The sequence below is a fragment of the Phyllostomus hastatus genome, unplaced genomic scaffold (genome assembly GCF_019186645.2).
Source record: "Phyllostomus hastatus isolate PE091 unplaced genomic scaffold, TTU_PhHast_1.1 phas_scaffold_12, whole genome shotgun sequence".
Taxonomy (NCBI): domain Eukaryota; kingdom Metazoa; phylum Chordata; class Mammalia; order Chiroptera; family Phyllostomidae; genus Phyllostomus; species Phyllostomus hastatus.
The window spans coordinates 14232532-14252242 of NW_025334007.1; the positions used below are offsets into that span (position 1 = coordinate 14232532).

Genomic DNA, 19711 nt, shown 5'->3' on the forward strand with positions numbered 1-19711 from the left:
TTGTATGTTTATGTACCTTTAAGATATCTGTGTAGCTGTGTTTTTTCTACTTCTGTGAAATACCTCTCACATGTCTCTTGCCCAGTTTTCCATTGGTTTATTCTTTTTGCATTCATTTGTAGGTGCTGCTTACATATCCTTGACACTAAAGTTTGTGTTGAATATATTTTTTGGAAATATGTTCTCCTGAGTATGTAATGTCTTCTCACTTTCTTTTAAAGTGTCTTTTGACAAACAGAAAGTCTTAATTTCAATAGTCAATTCTTGCAATCTTTCATGATGGTGCTTTTTGTGTTAAGAAATCTTCCCCTTAACCCAAGTTTGGAAAAATATTCATCTGTTAACATATCTAAATAAATCTAAATGGTATCTAACATTTTTAAAGCTTAATTTCTGACATTTAAATCCTTAATCCAACTAGAATTGATCACTATATGTGATAAATAAAAATCTAATTTCATTTTTTTTTGCATAAGAATTGCCACTTTTCAAGTTCCTTTAATTTCACGAGGGCAGTGATTCTCCCCCAAATGCATCTATAGATTCCATAAAATGCTCTTCAAAATCCCCAAGTGGTGTTTTTTCCCATGAAACTAGTAAGTTGAATCTAAAATGACATAGAAAGCCCTGGTTGCTGTGGCTCAACGGATTGAGCACTAGCCTGCAAACCAAAGGTTTGCCGGTTTGATTCCCAGTGAGGGCACATGTCTGGGCTACAGGCAAGGTTTCCAGTAGGGAAGGCACGCAAGAGGCAACCATGCATTGATGTTTCTTTCCCTCTCTTTCTATCTCCGTTCCCCTCTCTAAAAATAAATAAATAAAATCTTTTTAAAAAAATCAAGCTTTAGAATATTTTCTGAAAACAGTAAATGTTTCATCCTTCTTATGTTCAGCACAAATCTAAATCTAAGAGAGGTTACTCACTTGCCAATTCTTCAATGTGTCACATCCTAAAATGGATTTAGTGACCATAACTGGTGCTTAAAAATAACCATAGCTCCCCCTCCCCACACATACAAACAAAGACACTCTAGATCCCTGCTACTTAAACTGTGATCCAAGGGCTGCTAGTACCCTTATCACCTCCTAAGAGCTTGTGGCTTGCTAGAATAGACTCTCAGGGCCCAACCCAGACTCAGTGAATCAGAACGTACATTTTAACAAATGTCCCAATGACCTACGTGAGTTTAAGAACTGCCTTATGCAACTATTTGCCCTTTCCTCTCCTAACCCATTTATGGCTAACTACTGTTGTCAGGTAGCCAACCCTACACTGCTTTCTTTTGGTCTTTTACTCTTTTCTCCGTTTTCTCTTTTCCCTTTTTTGTTCTTATCTTCTTTTCCCACCACTTCTTGCACGATTCTCCTCCTGTGGATGGAACCAAAGGGACTTTCTTCCATAGCTAATGGAACTTAAAGGACTCCTGATCACACTGGTTTCTGCCATCTCTGCATTTGTTCTAGGCCATTTTTCATGGATGCACAGGATTTCCTTCTGCTCTGAATTGTACAAGGTTCCACACTGCTGAATGCCAGCTATGTGGAGGTATACTCAGACCCCTCAGCAAACTGAGGGAAAGTAACTTTAATTCAGTAACAAATAAATAGAATTCACTTTTAGAACTGGTCATTGACAAACAGCAGTTTATGATATGGAATAAAACTGCCTTAACAACACATGAAAATGCATGTAAATTGCCAATGATGATTCACAGTATTTCACAAAGCGCATTAATTTTAGCATTTACATTAGAATTCTAAGTCTTCCAAAACCTTTCATTCAAAGGCTTGTATGATTTTCCTACGCTTCAGCTTAAAAAGAATGGCAGTGTTTCCATGCTGAGACCGCTTTCTTAATTTTAAAAAGAAAATTAATGCTTCTTGAAATAACATAGGCCCAGAACAATTAAGATCAATTTCTTTGGAAGATGGAAAAAGGAATGCCTGGCACACAGCATATGCTAAATCAAAATTTCCTGAGCCACAGTATGTGTTAGCAGACTATTTCATCCAGCTCACAATTTCAATCACAATGGCTAGAGCCTTTAACTTTAGATTCCACTAGGAAAAATTAAATACAGGAACTACTACATCCCAACTGACTAAAAGCATCATAACACAGGGGTAAAAAGGCTGACTTAGAAATACTCCAAGAATGAGTTTTACAAAATGTATACCATATCTTATTAGCATTCTAATGTTCTCTCATAGGTATCAAGTTTTAAAATGATGTCATAGAAGCAACAAAAAAAAGCCCCAAGAAATCAGATTCTCCTCTTCAATTTGGAATAAAACATAATTTTACATTTAAAGCTACATCAAAGTCACATTTTAAAAAGCTGATCAAGCACATAACCCATTTTGCTATATTTTATGTGGACCTCACTCCCATGATGTAATACTCACAAGATCAGCATATTTCTTACAGAGAGCTGCCAGCTTCTCTTCTGGAGTTGAAAGGGTATTTAGGGCTCGCATCAGTAATAAAACTTCTTTTCCTGATGATTAACAAGATAACAAATAAGTCCTGGAAGAAGAATGAGATCAAATCTAACCTGCAAATTCTATATAACATTTCCTGTGTTCTGACAATCTGAATAAAATTATTTATGCCCATAACTAGAAATAAGATATTTTCCAGCTAAATTAAGAAAGCTATTTTTAAATTCGGGGATTAGCAGCTCCCCCCACCCCCAAATTTCTTCACTTTCTAACAAGGCTAGCTATTTGTAAGAAATCTTGCTGAAGGCTTGAAAATCCTTCTGCTTAACTACTGATGTCCAAGTTAAAACAAAGGGCAAGTTACAAAGGGCAGAATATTTTTAAAAGCTTCCTCCTAAGCAAGTACAAATATAGATGTTCAAAGGGAATTTCAGTTGGTACTCTCTGCCTGCCTAAGATACACATACTCACTTGTGACACGTGCCTTTTTCTATGTGAAATCTAAGTAACTTCTGACAATTTAGGAAGCATATTCCATGTGTTAACCAAGTTCATCATAAATAAAAAGATGTCAACACAGCTCTTCCCTTGGGGAAAAGAGCTTAACAACATTTAAAGACTTTGGCAGGGAGAAGCAAGTGGTTAAAGTAGAAGGGGATGAGTGGTGTTTCAAAATAAGTGATAATGTTTTATTTGTTAATAACGCTAGGTGGTAGGTTCGATTTATATGATGATTTTTAAACTCACATTACATCTGGGTATTTTGGACATACAATTCATATACCATAAAGTTTACAATTTCAAGAATACAACTGAAGCCCTGGCTGGCGTAGCTCAGTGGATTGAGCACAGGCTGCGAACCAAAGTGTCGCAGGTTCGAGTCCCAGTCAGGGTACATGCCTGGGTTGCAGGCCATGACCCCCAGCAACCGCACATTGATGTTTCTCTCTCTTTATCTCCCTCCCTTCCCTCTCTAAAAATAAATAAAATCTTAAAAAAAAAAAAAAGAAAAAGAAAAAGAAAATGTCCAACCACTACGCAGAGATATTACCTAAGGTCTTTTCTTTGCTCCTGTTGCACTCTGAATCTTGCTGACCATCAGGGGGATCTGTTCGAGCTTCTTGCCCAGGAATGGCCTCTCTTGACTCTTGTGTGCAGTATGCCGAGCTCACCAAACTTCTGTTTTTTGTTAAAAAGTTACTGCCTTCATCCTCTTCCAGTGAATGTTTGTTACTTGTGCCACCACAATTTGAATCTTGATGCTGAAGTATATCGTTTGATTGAGAGTTACGCAACATATCTGCTTTCACCCCTAGCCCGCATATTCCAGCTTCTTCCATTGTGCCAATCACAAACTAGAAGGGAGGAGAAAAAAATGGAAATGGGGGTTAAATCAAATGTAATCAATGTTTAAAACCAATAGCACACTCTAGGTTGACAGCTTTTTTCTTTCTTAGTGGTTTGTAAAATTGATGAAAATATGGTAGGTAGTTTGTGTTTCACTGAGAGGTGACCTAACTGAAAAGGATAAGAAAAATAAAAGTTAAAACATAGTGTCGCAGGTTCGACTCCCAGTCAGGGTACATGCCTGGGTTGCAGGCCATGACCCCCAGCAACCACACACTGATGTTTCTCTCTCTCTCTTTCTCCCTCCCTCCCTCCCCTCTCTAAAAACAAATAAATAAAATCTTAAAAAAAAGAAAAAAAGAAAAAGAAGTTAAAACAAACCACACATCTAAGTGGTACCAAAGGAAGAAATGCCATTTAGTTGTAAATCTTCACTTATTTCCCTATAAAAACTCCACTACTTAATCAGCAAAAAATTTCATGTTAGTTAACAAACGTGAATTGTCCTGAGTTAATGATCATGAATTATTCTGGTCTTGATGGTAACCAGAGTTTTGGTGGCGATCCCTCTGATGGTTAACAGTACACAGAGGTCGAATTAAATGTTGCACACCTGAAACTTAGATTGTATTCCAGTTTTACCTCAAAAAAATTATTCTGGTCTTATCCTGAAGGAGATGATGGTACAGAAGAGATGGTTCACTAGGTGTCCAGCAAAAACCCCATGCTCCTCCAATATCCTGGGGAGCTGGCACTGCTGGACCAGTACTCAGCTAAGGACAATATAACTCCCAGCCCTTACATTTAGGTGGAATTCCCATGTGAAGTTCCCATGAATGGAATGTGAGCCCAAGCGATGACTGTCCCTTCTGCAACAAGACTTTTATTCTTAGAAGCAAACGTTCTTTCTCTACTATCTCTTTCCCATTCTGGCTTAATGCAGAGGTCTCCAAGATCCTACAAGATGCCAGAGGCACCGGATGAAAGTAGCCTGGGCCCCTAAATCCCATGTACACGTAAAGAAAGTCACCCTTTTTACAAAGAACACCCATGTTACTATTATTAAACTATAAGGTTTCACAGTTGAACTGTGAAATCATTACACTGTGTAAAAGAAGCCAGACACAAAAAGCCACATATTGTCCACACGAAAACTACTGTTAGAAGAAGAAGAAAATTAATTTGTTGCACATTAAGCACCAAAATCTTGAGAATAATGTTTTAAACAGCTATCCTAACCCTAACATATACAGATAGTAGGCACAGGACAGGTGACTTTATTCTAGTATTTTATTCTCAAATCAGTATTTCACCTTACTCTCTCGTATCACATTGTTAACCCCCTTGTTAATACTGCTTGGTCACATGATGTACCACAAATTTAAATTCTGTACATGTTCTGTGTAAAAGAGAGCGTCTCCCTTTTTGAATAATACAATGGGGGGTGTCTAATACCTTTTTCTTATTACAACTGGACAAAAGCTATTTCCCAAAATTAGTAGAACAGAGGTTATTTCCAGTTATAATAATAAAAATACAGCCTTGGCTGGTAGGGCTCAGTGGATTGAGCACCCGCCTGCAAACTAAAGGGTTACTGGTTCGATTCCCAGTCAGGGCACATGCCTGGGTTGCAGGCCAGGCCCCCAGTTGGGGGCATGCGAGAGGCAACCACACATTGATGTTTCTCTCCCTTGCTTTCTCCCTTCTTCCCCTGTCAAAAAGTAAAGAAATAAAATATTTTAAAAATAAAAATAGAAAAATAAAAATCCAACCAAAGAACTAAAACTAATAAAGCGCCAAAGCAGGGGATAGAGAGGTTAAGGAAACTAAATGCTTATCTTTTACAGTCTAACACTGATATATCAAATACCGTAACTTTTAAAAGAACAAGTTGGTACAGTCACTCTGAAAAACTCTTTAGCAATATGGATGCCTTCCAATATAGTTAATTGTAGTCCTGGGATTTGACCCAAGTGTGCATATATGTGCAACCAAAGGCCAAGAATGTCTACAGCAACACTATTTGTAATTACACAAAAATGGAATCAATCCAAATTTCTATCAACAGAAGAAAGGATCATTCTAACATGTTCATACCATCCAGCAGTGAGAATGAAATACTACTACATACAGCAACAGAGATGAGTCTCATAGGCAAACTGTTGCAAGGAAGATGCCAGAATACACAGTCTAGGAAACAATTTATATATAAAGTTCAAAACCAGGCAAAGCTAATTGATGGTGCTAGAAATCAGGATAGTGGTTACTGGTAAGGGCAAGGCCTTCTGCGGTGTCGGGTAATATTCTGTCTTGATCTAGATGGGGCAACATAGATGCTCCCTTTGTGAAAACTCAATAAGCCTAAACATTTGCGCTTTGTATGCTGTTCTGAATATATGTTTTACTTCAGTAAGGTTTATTTTAAAAGTTGTAATTTATACATTATTCAAAATTAATGAAGAACCAAAACAGAAATATTTTCCCCTGGGGAGAGAGATTAGAGTTGTGTTGCTTTTCATACTTTAAAAACAATGTACCAGCGCTGGCTGGCGTAGCTCAGTGGATTGAGCACGGGCTGCAAACCAAAAAAACAATGTACCTGCAATACTTTCACTTCTTAAAAAAAGTAATGCATTAAGGGAAAATGGGCTATTTTAAGTTTGATGCCACTTCAGATTATAAGCCTAATTCAGATTTTTTAAATTTACAAAGTAATATTGAAGACCTTAATTCTTTCAAAAAAATTTAAAGTTTCACTTCCACATATAATGCATTCCATAGAGCATTATTTCTCATGTAATCCATAGATGTTAAGTTTATTTAAAAATTAATGATGAGCCCCAGCTGGGTGGCTCAGTTGGTTGGAGAATCATCCCACACACCAAAAGGTCAGGGGTTCAATCCCCAGTCAGGGGGCATATGGGAGGCAACTGATCAATGTTTCTCACATTGATGTTTCTCTCCCCCTCCCCTTCCTGTCTCTCTAAAATCAATAAACATATTCTTGGGTGAGGATTAAAAAAATTAATGATGAAATTTTAGGAATTGTCCTTTGTTAAATTTCATTACTGCAGAAATTTCTTAAAATCACTAATATGCCCCAATAACATACTACAGAAGAATTACTATCAAACCAAATGCAAAGTGGTCATTTTAATGCTACATTGTATATTTAACTACTAATTCTACCTCTAATTTATGTCAGTTATTAAACTGCCATGTACTAGTTGGGCCCATAATGTTAACAGAGAACTTTTATGCAAAAATGAATACTATTAATACCATCTTCCCCAATTTATAAAAAATAATTTTCAAACCTATTCCCTGAAGACCATCAGTATTAAGAATAGGACTACGTAACCACAATGTTGGCTTTAAATATTGATGAGAATCTATTAAAAGATAATTAAAATGAAGATTCTTTATCACTAACACATAATTTCTCAGAAGCTTAATGATCATAACCCCCACACAATACCAGAAAGTATGGTGTCAAGTCAAATCCAAACGTAACGAGTAAGCAATTTAGAAGACAGGGAGCATAAGTAATTTTCACCAAGGAAAACCTGAGGCCTATCCTAGGATCAATTTTAATAAGAAAGCTACATGAGGAATGAAATTTGTTAATTTGCAGTTTTTGAGTCCTATTTGTGTTCTTTCTTAACAGCTTTACTGAGATCTAATTTATATGGCATACAAGTTGCCAAACAAGAGTATACAATTCACTGGTTTTTAGTGTGTTCACAGTTGCACCACCATCACCACAATCAATTTTAGAACTTTTGATACCTCAAAATGAAACTTAGTACTCTTCAGCTATAAATCCCTAATCCTTCCATTATTTCTAGCCACAGGTAACTAATGCACTTTCTGTCTCTACAGATGTGGTTATTCTGGACATTTCATATAAATGGCATCATATAGTATGTGGCCTTTTGTGTCTGGTTTGTTTTAGACAGCATAATGATTTCAAGATTCAACCATGAAACCTTGTAGTTATAATGCTGTATGTATCAGTACTTCATTTCTTTTCATTACCAAATAATATTCCACTGTGTGAAATATCCACTGTGTGGATATACCATATTTTATTTATCCATTCATCAGTTGATGGGCATTTGTATCAACTTTTGGAGCGCAACTACTGCGTCATACGGTCAATCTGTTTTAACCTTCTGAAGAACTGCCACACTATTTTTCCAGGGAGTGCACCATTTTACATTCCCACCAGCAGTGGATGAGGGTTCTAATTTATCCATACCGACACTGTCCTTTTGATTACAACCATCCAAGTATGGAGGTATCTCATCTAATGATGTTGAAATTCTTTTCATGTGCTTATTGGCCATTTGTATACCTCCTTTGAAGAGATGTCTATTCAGGTCCTTTGCCTATTTTTTATTTGGGTTATTTGTTATTTTATTATTGAGTTGTACGAGTTCTTTATATACACTATACACAAGTTCCTGATGAGACATATGATTTGCAAGTATTTTCTGTTATTACTGTTCTTCATTCTCTCAATTTTGGAGAAAAGGCACAATATATTCACCTATTTCAAAATGACAAAGGAGATTTAATAACTAATAACAGAACACTGGAAGTATCACAGAACACATGCAAATTTTATTAAAATTATAAGCAGTCAGAAAAAGTACTCTTTTACTTAACATAAATGGATTCTCAAATGGAATAAAGAATGCTAAGACCCCCAACCCAACAAAAACGGGCAAACAATATGAAGAATTCACAGAAAGGAAATACTAATGGCTTGTAAGCATATGCTTAACTTTACTAATAAGAGAAATGCAACTTAAAACTATCACATATTTTTCACATCAAAAACTCTGATCGCATTATGTAAGAGAGGAAGTAAGGTATTCTCAAGCATTTCTGGTTGGGGGATAAAATAGTTTAACCACTGCAGAGTCCAGTTTAAGGCGGGGATTGTCTCGGAAGGGGCAGAAGGGAACATTCTGGAGTGCTGGAATGCTCCATATCTTGATAAGAGTTTGGTTACAGACAGAGCAGCACGCATCTGTTACAACTCAACATTTACACACTTAACAACAGCTTCATGGGTGAAGGGACAGACAGGTGAACAGACATGAAAAGGGAAGTATAGTAAACTGTCAGAGGTAGAATCTAGGTGGTAGCAATGTGGATGTTCAGCATGAAATTCTTTCAACTTTACCATGTTTGAAAATTTTCATAATAAAGTGTTAAAAATCATACCACATGTGCTTTGATCAGCAAATTCATTTCTTACCCATTTTTCCTACAGATAAACCAGTACATTTGTGATATGACATGCATAAGGATATTTATGAAGCATAGCAACAAAAAATCAGAAATACCCTAAATGTCAATTAACAATGACTAGATAAATTGTGACACATCCACACAATGGAGTATTATAGCATCTGTTAAAAAAGAACAGGTAGTTGTATAATCACTAAACTGTAAGTACACGTTGAAAAGGGAAAAAGAAAAATACCCTGTAGTAATGCACTGTATGCCATGAAATGGGTGTTTGTAGGGGGGAGGGTTCTATAAGAAATATATTAATGGAGAGAAACTGGTGAGTGGGGTCAGAGTGGAAGGCCACTGGGCTCCACAGCAGGCCTGTTTTTACCTTTCAAGTTAGGGACCAGGAATTAGCTTCCTAACAGTTTGTTGGGTTTTTTTTTTTTAAATACCAAGATGAATAGGGTTCTTTAATTTAGTATCTATTATTAGGCAAAAGAAGAGAATGTGTTTATTTAAATTCCAATCTCAAATAAAAGTGAAAGCAATAATAAATAATTTCAAGATGAATTTCTATTTGAACCTTTCCTTAAACAAAATCATAAAACAAAAACATAAAACATTTTCACTTTGCTAATCAATCTATAGTCATGAGCAGCGTGTTTAGCTCTTGTAGCTTGAAACACTACAATAATGCGCTAGAGAGCACATCATTTGGCCCCAATAGAGTTTACGAGAACCCTAAACTCCAAACACCTCCCCAACCCAGATGCTACGCACCTATCAAAGGATATATTTCTCCATCTTCCTTCCACTGTCTCAATATTTGGAGCTAAGATGTCTCCTTAACTGAAGAAGAGAGTCCTTCAAAATGGACAGTCACCAGTTTACCAACAATTAATTGTAGAAGCAAAGAATAACTATTTCAGAAAACTTTGCAAATGAAAATGAATACTCTGTATTCATCTACTACTTGTAATAGGTTTTTAGATCAGTACATTTGAAACTTAGCCTGCACAGGAATTAAAAATCTAACAGAGCCCTGGCTGGATAGCACAGTTGGTTAGAGCACTGTACCCACACGCCAAGGTTAAGGGTTTAATCTCCATTCAAAACACATAAAAGAATCAACCAACAAATGCATGAATAAGTGGGATGACAAATCGATATTTCTCTCTCTCTAATCAATGAATTTTTAAAAAATTTTAAGCCTAAAAGAAAAAAAGTTAAATGAGTTTCTTTCCCTACTACTCTGTGAATAAAGAGGATGAATAACTTTAAAGTTTAAAACTTTCACTTATGCTCTTTCAAGTAAGTGTTGAAGCTAAAGAACCATATTTCTTTGGATTGTTTTGTTTAAAGAGCTTCAATATTATTAGCAATGGTTGTTCTTTTACTAAAGCTGGTGTAAATAAAAAACAAAGAAGTCAACACCCACATTCACTTCCTAATTATTTCAACCACCATCTGCTTCAATAAGCCAGAATGCCTTCAACCAGTGCCAAGCATGTACTAAGAGCAGAAATCACTCAGTCCTTGCTGCTGAGGGCTGGTGTGGCCCTTCAGAGGGAGCTGGTGGGACAGCTTGTGCACACTTACGCATTTTCCTGGGGAGAGACCCTTAGCTTGCCCTGGGTTCCAAAGAAAACTATCAAGTAGGTGAAGGGAACCTTCAGAACTTGTTAATTCCTGTTACCCCATTTAACCTCTCCCAGCCCACTGAGAGATAGGTCTTAATGTTCCCAGATAAGGAAAATGAGACTTAGGTGAGGTGAGGTAACTTGCCCAAGATCATATTGAAGTCGGTAAAAGGGGCCAGCAAAATTCAAAACCAGGCCTGTCAAACTCAAGGGCCTATGTTCTCTCCATTGCAGTGCTCCACTCCCTTTATACATCAGCCTTGGAAAATGAAAGGTCAAGGCAAACAGATATCTCACGCAATTACAAAATGTCTAAAAATACATAGCATGCTAGATATACCAGTCTGCATTTAAGAAAACACTGGGAAAGAGATCTAAAATTTTTAGCAGTGATTAAGTCAGGGATTTAGAGAGGTGAGGCAGGATTAATCCAGGGGTACAGATGCCTTTAAATAATTTTAAGTGGTTATTTAAGGCATTGAGGATTTTTTTTGAAAACGTATTTGTGTCTTAGCATAAACTAAATTGTCTCTACCCTGGCTGGTGTGGCTTAGTGGACTGAGTGCCAGCCTGTGACCCGAAAAGGTTGCCAGTTCGATTCCCAGTCAGGGCATGTGCCTGGGTTGTGGGCCAGGTCCCCAGTAGGGGGCATGTGAGAGGCAACCAATTGATGTATATCTCACACATTGCTGTTTCTCTCCTTCACTTCCTTCCTTCCCTTCTCTCTAAAAGTAAATAAAATCTTTAAAAAATAAAATAAATTATCTCTAAAAACCTCTTCATACCTATGTTTCTATAATTCACCCTAAGAGTTGTCAACTACCAAACAGGAATGTTAGGACAAGAGTGCTTGCCTGGCCCAGTGTGGCCCAGTGTGGGCAGAAGGCACAGGGAAATCTGAAACATACCAAAGATACCTCATACCTCTTAGGGCACCAGTTACTGGCCTTATTTAGTTTTTAAAATGTGAACCTCCCTCTTAAACATTTCCAGTATTTTAAGGGACCTTTACATTTCAAGATACAAATTTTACAAACCTATTATAAAAATTACTTTCGTGCGCTTTATTTTTTCAATAGGTAGATGGATTTGGTGAGTTCATCTGCTTTTTAAATTAGAAAGGTGACTTTATCTTTATGAGTCATTTCAAATAGTTCATATCCTAAAGCTATTTTAATCTTTCAAAGAATTGTTTTGGACAGCAAGGTTTTCCACACAGCTAACACTGTATTAATCATTCATCTCAAAATTCTGTTTTAACCATTTTGGACCAGAGTCTTTAAAATATATATTATGTAACACAATACCTTAAATAGCAGGGTATTTTACTGTGTTAGAACAAAGGAATGAAAAAAAAATTAAAGAATTTTGTTTTTTAATTTTTTAAAGATTTTATTTATTTATTTTTAGAGAGAGGAGAAGGGAGGGAGAATGAGGGAGAGAAACATCAATGTGTGGTTGCCCCCCACATGCCCTCTACTGGGGACCTGGCCTGCAACCCAGGCATATGCCCTAACTGACAATTGAACCAGCAACCTTTTAGTTTGCAGGCTGGCACTCAATCCACTGAGCCACACCAGTCAGGGAAGGGTTTTTATTTTTAACATATAAAATTATATATTGCTGTGCACCAATACATAATTATATTCTGGTATACGTGTCTCTACAATATGCCTGTATTCTTTAAGACCATACATTCTTTTTTTAAACAATATATTCTTTAGGGTTTTCTTTTTTTTTTAAGGTTTTATTTAATATTTTTAGAGAGAGGAAAGGAGGGAGAGAGAGAGGAAGAGAAACATCAGTGTGTGGTTGCCTCTCACGCAGCCCCTACTGGGGGCCTCGCCTGCAACCCAGGCATGTGCCGTAGACTGAGAATCGAACCTGTGACCCTTTGGATCATACGCTGGCACTCAATCCTCCACTAAGCCACACCAGCCAGGGCTAAGAATAAATTCTTTTTACCTCAAAATATAAACTCCCAAAGTTGAGAGCTTATTTTTATTTCAGGCATGAAATACTTTTCTGAGATTTCTCAATTATATAGCACTGTCTTCAAAAACAGACCACACAGACCTGGCCAGTGTAGCTCAGTTGGTTGGAGAGTCATCCCGTAATCAGAAAAGTAGCAGGCTTGATTCCCTGTCAGGGCACCTGCCTGGGTTGTGGGTTTGATCCCCTATCAGGGCATGAGCAAGAGGCAACTGATCAATGTTTCCCTCTCATCTATATTTCTCTCCCTCCTTCTCTTGCCCCCCTTCTCTTCCCCTCTCACTAAAATCAATAACAAAAAAAAATGGGTAAGTTGTATGGTATGTTAATTATACTTAAATAAAGCTGTAAAAAATTAATTAAAAAAACGGACCACACAGACCCCTATATGGGAATTTACTATATTAAAAATCGTGTCATTTCCAATTAGTAAAGAGAATGATTTCAGATAGCTTCCAAACCATATGGGGGAAGAAAAGTGATACCTTATCTCACCCTTCCACATGTACCAAGATTGAAACATGAAAACGACACAGAACTAAAAGTCCTAAGGAAAAAAAATTTTCATAACCTTGGTATGGGAAAGGCCTTTGCAAGGTTATCAAAAAACTCAGAAGCTGTTTTATTTTTTAGAGAGGAAGATCAATTTACTAAATAGTAACTGGAATCTTCAGACTAGCCAAAAGACAACATTTGTACAGGCTTTAAATAAGTCAGAGACCCAATTTTCAAAAGTTTTTGAATAAGCAAACCAGTTAGCAAACTAAATATGCCCAATACACAAAACATATTCAACCTCATTCACAATAAAAAAACAACAACACACAAATCAAAATACAAATCAAAGACACCATCTTTTACCTACCAGATTTTAAAGGATGATTTAAAAAAACAAAACAAACCTTGGTGTGGGAAACAATCCCTCAGTACATATAGTCCCGGGGCATCTAAAGTGGTAGTGTTGGTTGTGTAGAGTTATTTAGCAGTATCGACCAATATCTGAATGTGCATTGACTTTCATCCAGCAGATTCCACTGCTGGTTTATTCCACAGATATTCTCACTGACAGGCAAAGGCCAGTCACCAAACCACTTCTTGTCACCATGCCAAACCATCTTAACGTCTACCAACAAGGAACTGGTTAAATAAGGGCCATCTATACAAGGTAAAACTAATGCAGCTATTCAAAAGAATATTGACATAGATCAGCCTCATGGATGGAACTGCAAGATATCATTAAATAGGGAAAAATACAGATATCTGGTTCAAAATGAACATGTCAGGATAAATAAATGTACTCATATGTTAGGCAGTACATGAATAAAACTTTTCTGTAAGGATATCACCCAAATTACTCACCATGATTACTTCTGGAGTATGAACTTAGAAGTTGGAAATGAAGGAAGATTTATCGTTTTCATTTTATACTTTTTGGTCTATTTTAATTTTTTTAATTATGTGAATGACTTTCTTTTATTAAAAAAGACCTGTAATATTGATTAATTTCATTTTAATTAAATGAATTTGGGATTGATATCACAGTATTAACTTATTCATTTTTCTCCCACTATCCCAAGCTCAGAGTCTAAAGACTGTAGGAGCTGTGTCTCGCTTCATGTCCTCTTTTCCGTTCATCCTGCCCCGCAGACCTCTGAGTCTGTCCCAAGTCTTTACATTCACATCTTCTACTGCATTATAGAAGTGGGATCTACTAAAAGCAAAGTTTTGCAGCAGTTCTCGTTTACTTCCTTCTTAAAACAATTCTGAAAATTGAAAGATATCATTTAAATTTGGCTCAATTTATAACTATGGCTCAGATTCATAGGTAACTAATTATTTCCCAAGTGAAATCAGATGGTCAATATGTAAGCATACTGTTTGAGATACATAGAATATATGAAAGAGGGTTACAATAGTACTGGGTGAGGCAAAAGTAGGTTTACAATTGTTCATATGGAAATAGAATAATTAATAAATAACAACACAAGACTAAACTGTTTCATGCACTCACAACTATAAACCTACTTTTGCTCCACCCAAATAGATAAGGCTAAGTTCTGAGTGAGGGGAGGAAGGAAAAAACCTAACACTAACTGCTATGTGCCAGACATTTTTTTTTTTTTAAATTCACCAATTCTTTTTTAAGATTTTATTTATTTTTGGGGAGGGAAGGGAGGGAGAGAGAGAGAGAGAGAGAGAGAGAGAGAGAGAGAGATACATCAATGTGCGGTTGCTGGGGGTTATGGCCTGCAACCCAGGAATGTACCCTGGCTGGGAATCGAACCTGGGACACTTTGGTTCCCAGCCCGCGCTCAATCCACTGAGCTATGCCAGCCAGGGCTTGTGCCAGACATTTTTGAGATATTATTTTAGTTTAGCCCTGCAATTCTAAGATAGTGAGAACATTATTCCATCATATACATAAACTAGTGGGAAAAGGGGGGAGGGGAGCCATTATTTGAGAACTACATTAAAAAAAAATTTTTAAATATTTTTAGAGAGAAGGGAAGGGACGGATAAGGAAAAGGAGAGAAACATCAACATGAGAGACAACCATCAGTTGGCCACCCTCCATATGCACCCAGACCAAGGACCGAACCTACAATCCAGGCATGTGCCCTCACTGGGAATCAAAACGATGAACTTTTGGTTTGTGGGACAACGCCCAACCCACTGAGCCACACTAGCCAGAGCAGATACCTACATTTATTGAGCCTGTTTTGAAGGCAATGCTTCTATAAGGGAAGTCCTATAGCATTTAAGTTAAGAATGATGATTAATGCCAGAGTGTCCATCAAAGGATGAATGGATAAACAAAATGTGGTCATATATATACATTAGAGTATTATTCCGTTTTGAAAAGGAAGAAAGAATTCTGTCACATGCTACAACATGGATGAACCTGGAAGCAAGGATGTTAAGTGGAAAAAAGCCAGACACAAAAGGATTAATGTTCTATGATCCCACTTATATGAAACACCTAGAGTAGTCAAATTCCTAGAGGGGAAAAAATAGAATGGTGGTTGCCAGGGAGAACAGTTTCAGTTTGAGAAGATGAAAAGCTCTGGAGATGGATGGTGCTGATGGCTGCACAACACTGTTAATGAACTTAATGCCACTCAACAGCATGCTTAAAATGGTAAACTTTACATTATGCATATTTTACTGCACACAAAAGAATCATGATTCCTTTAGCAAACAAAACCTACCTTTATACTGTTCAATACAAATTAAAATGTAAAAAATATTCTGCTTGCTAAGATTATTGAGTTGTTCCATTAGCAAGATAAAGCAGTTGAGTCAATAATAATTGGAATGTGCCCTGACTGATGTGGTTCAGTGGATTGAGCACTGGCCTACAAAACAGGGGGGCACCTGTTCAATTCCCAGTCAGGGCACAAGCCTGGGTTGCAGCAGGCCAGGTCCCCAGTGTGGGGCCTGTGAGAAGCAACCACACATTGATGTTTCTCTCCCTCTCTTTCTCCCTCCCTTCCCCTCTCTCTAAAAATAAATAAAATCTTTTAAAAAATAGTTGGGATGCCACTTTTCTAAGAACAAGTCTTAGGAATAGGGAAAAATAAGCCTACTCACTTCTGACAGCACTGGTTTTCAAACTCTGGTCTTTGAACCTTTCCAGGTGGTCTGCAAGCTCAAAAACTATTTTCATAATAGTACTGAGTTGTTATTTGTCTTCATGGTGTTGACATTTGCATTGATTGTGCAAAAGCTGTAATGAGTAACATTGTTGGCTCCTTAGCACAAATCAAAGAAGCAGCACATTTCTATACTAGAAATCATGGAGAAAAAGCAATTGTAACTTAAAAATGCCCTTGAGGAAGACACAAAAATTATCATTTGTATTAAATCTCAACCCTTGAGTACATATCTTTGTAATTCTGTGTGAAGACACAGAAAGTACCCAGAAGGCACTTCTGCCACTCACCAAAGTATGATGGCAATGTGGAAGAAAAGCACTAATGCAGCTGTCTGAATTAGGCAGAAATTTTTCTCTAAAATAAATGAAGTGACTGAGCCTGTTACTTCAAGGCAAACTAATAGTCTTTGTTGTCAATATAAAATTTGAGTCTTCAAAATTTTTTTTTTAATTTTCTGAAAACTATCTGCCACCATACTTCCCAACACTTAAAAAGACTTTTCTGCCCTGGCTGGTGTGGTCAGTGGATTGAGCTCCGGCCTGCGAAACAAAGAGTCACTGGTTCAATTTCCAGTCAGGGCACATGCCTGGGTCGCAGACCTGGTCCCCAGTAGCGGGCGTGCAAGAGGCAACCACACACTGACGTTTCCCTCCCTCTTTCTCCCTGCCTACCCCTCTGTCTAAAAATAAACAAACAAAATCTTTAAAAAAGAAAGACTTTTCTGATGACATCACTGGTGATATTTAGTAATGTGATTTTGAACAAAGTGTGTCAATACAGTCAGACCTCAGTTCTCACACGTCTTGGTCCTTGAACAATTTGGTTCTCAACCAAGCTATTCATGGAAAAAATGTCTCAGTTGTTGAACAAAAATTCATGTCCTGATTCTGTACTCAACAATCCTCTCATACTGATACCTATATGATCAGTCATGCATCTCTCAGGTGACAAAAGAGATTGTTTTTGAACAAATTGCTTCTCGAACAGTTTTCCAGAATGAATTAAGTTTGAAAACTGAGGTTCTACTGTATTTGGAAGATCAACACAATTCAGTAAAGTGATATTTCCCAAAGGACTAATGGCTGATGTTACAAAATGATGCATGAAAAAAAGCATCCAATCAAAATGCAAAACAGACCAACAGATTTTAACATAACAGTACAAAAAGTTCTACAGAGTTTCAGATCCCACACTGGCAACTAACCTTCAAGAACTACTATTTGCCAAGTTTTGGTGTAGTATCAAAGAATTTGCACAATTACTTAAAAAGGCTATTAAAATACTACTCCCTGTTCCAACTACATACATACATGTGTGAGGCCAGGTTGTCTTCATGTACTTCAACTAAAATGGCATACTGACTGGTGTAAACTGAATGCAAGAGATGTGAGAATTCATCTATCTCCTACTACGCCATTCATTAAAGAAATCTGCAGAAACTTGACCCTGGCTGGCGTAGCTCAGTGGATTGAGCGCGGGCTGTGAACCAAAGTGTCTCAGGTTCGATTCCCAGTCGGGGTACATGCCTGGGTTGCAGGCCATGACCCCCAGCAACCACACATTGATGTTTCTCTCTATCTCCCTCCTGTCCCTCTCTAAAAATAAATACATAAAATCTTAAAAGAACAAAAAAAGAAATCTGCAAAAACTTAAAACAATGTTCTCTTGTTACCAAGGTTTGTTTTAGAAAATCAGTTATTTTCAATTTTAAGAAAGACATTCTTCAAGTTAATGTGTGGTAGGCAGTTTCTGATATAGCCCCTAAATGATCCCACTGCTCCTCCTGGTATTCACAACCTTGTATAATCCCCTTCCTTGCCTGTGGGCTGGACCTAGTGACTGGCTTCTAAAGAGGAGAGAATTTGGCAAAAATGAGAGATATCACTTCTATGATTATGTAACAAAGACTGATTCTTCCTTCTCTCTTATACCAATATTCTCTTGCTCATTCTAATGAACCCAGTAGCCATGTTGTGAGATGCCTATAGAAAGGCCCATGTTCAAGGAACCAAGGAACCTCTAGCCAACAGATCATGAGGAAATGAATCCTACCAACAGCTACATGAGTGAGCTAGAAGTGGACCCTCTCAAGTCAAGCCTTCAGATGACTGCAGCCCTTGAGACCCTGAAGCAAAAAGACCCAGCTAAGCCACACCCAGACTCCTGACCTACAGAAACTAGGAGATTATAAATGTTGTTTCAAGCACCAAATTTTGGGTGATTTGTTACACAGCAATAGATTATTACATCAGTTTTTCTAAAAAAATAAATAACCATTTTTTGTTTCAATTTCCAATATGGAAAATATTATCAGATATAACTCATACAAACAAAAGCTCCTTGGGTTTTTACGCATGCAAAAAGATCCTGAAACCAAGAAGTTTGAGAACTGCTGCCCTGGTTGCAATGCAACAGGAATAGAGACCAGAAGACCAGTTCAGTCAAAAGGAGTTCATATCTTGGCACCTATAACCAACCAGATCCATAGCTATGGAATATGCCCTGGGACCAGCGGGGAAGATGGGCACAAGGGTGCTATTTCCTTTTTGCTCAACAAATTGGCCTCTTTCCCCTTTTGGTTAAGTGATTGATGTACCGATCAGTATAATCCACATGGGTGTGAGCGAGAATTGGTATAAACCATTTTCCCTTGGCCTTCATTGCTCTGGCTCATTCAGAAGCCTCTTCAATGACTTGATATACTTACTCCTTTAATCCTCAGAACCCTCTTATAGGCAGATATGATGAACGGTCTCAGCAACAAGGTAATTTTAAATAATTTGTCTAGTCATGGACCTAGAACTTGGAAACCAGGGACGGAATTCTTATCTTTCTCTGTAATAGTCCAAAGAGTACATTCTTCCAAGGTTACGTTAAAAATAAACTAGTGTGATGATGGTCACACAACTCTAAATATACTAAACACTAGTTTAAGTGGACTAATTGTATGGTATGTGAATTATACCTCAATAAAGCTGTTATCCAAAAAATTAAATGAATACACAAGTAAAGACAGAGCAATGACGAAGTTCTGAGGTGGGACATAAATTGGAGACAAGATTAAGGTCTAGCTGTTGTTCCAACTGCAAACTTTTGGCAGCAAAAGGCTCCAGAAAGATTTGTCACAGTATGTATGAGGCCAGGGTGCACATGGAGGCATTGATAGATAAATGAAAAAAAGAGGGGCAAACCAGTGCTGAAATGAGGATGAGGAAACCTGACTTTTCCCACTGGTGGAAAAACCAAGACTGAGCAAACCATCCTGGAAAAGGCCTTCAGGACATGACTGCTCTGCCTTCATGATTTCTTGTAGGTGAGCTCTAGTACTATAGCAGTAGGTGCTAATATTTATATGAGACCGTGCACATCATTTTGCTTTTTAAAATA

At 37.4% G+C, this 19711-nt stretch overlaps 1 protein-coding gene across 1 annotated transcript in view; it reads right to left on the minus strand.

Annotated features, from left to right (window-relative positions):
- The window catches only part of TXLNG (taxilin gamma), a 46660-nt gene that overhangs the window by 20014 nt on the left and 6935 nt on the right, over positions 1-19711 (minus strand). Inside the window, exons 2-3 of the mRNA XM_045856116.1 lie at positions 3494-3797; positions 2407-2498 (exon numbers count right to left, since the gene is read on the minus strand). Coding sequence (XP_045712072.1) covers positions 2407-2498; positions 3494-3797 — 396 coding nt within the window. The remainder of the gene's footprint in view (positions 1-2406; positions 2499-3493; positions 3798-19711) is intronic.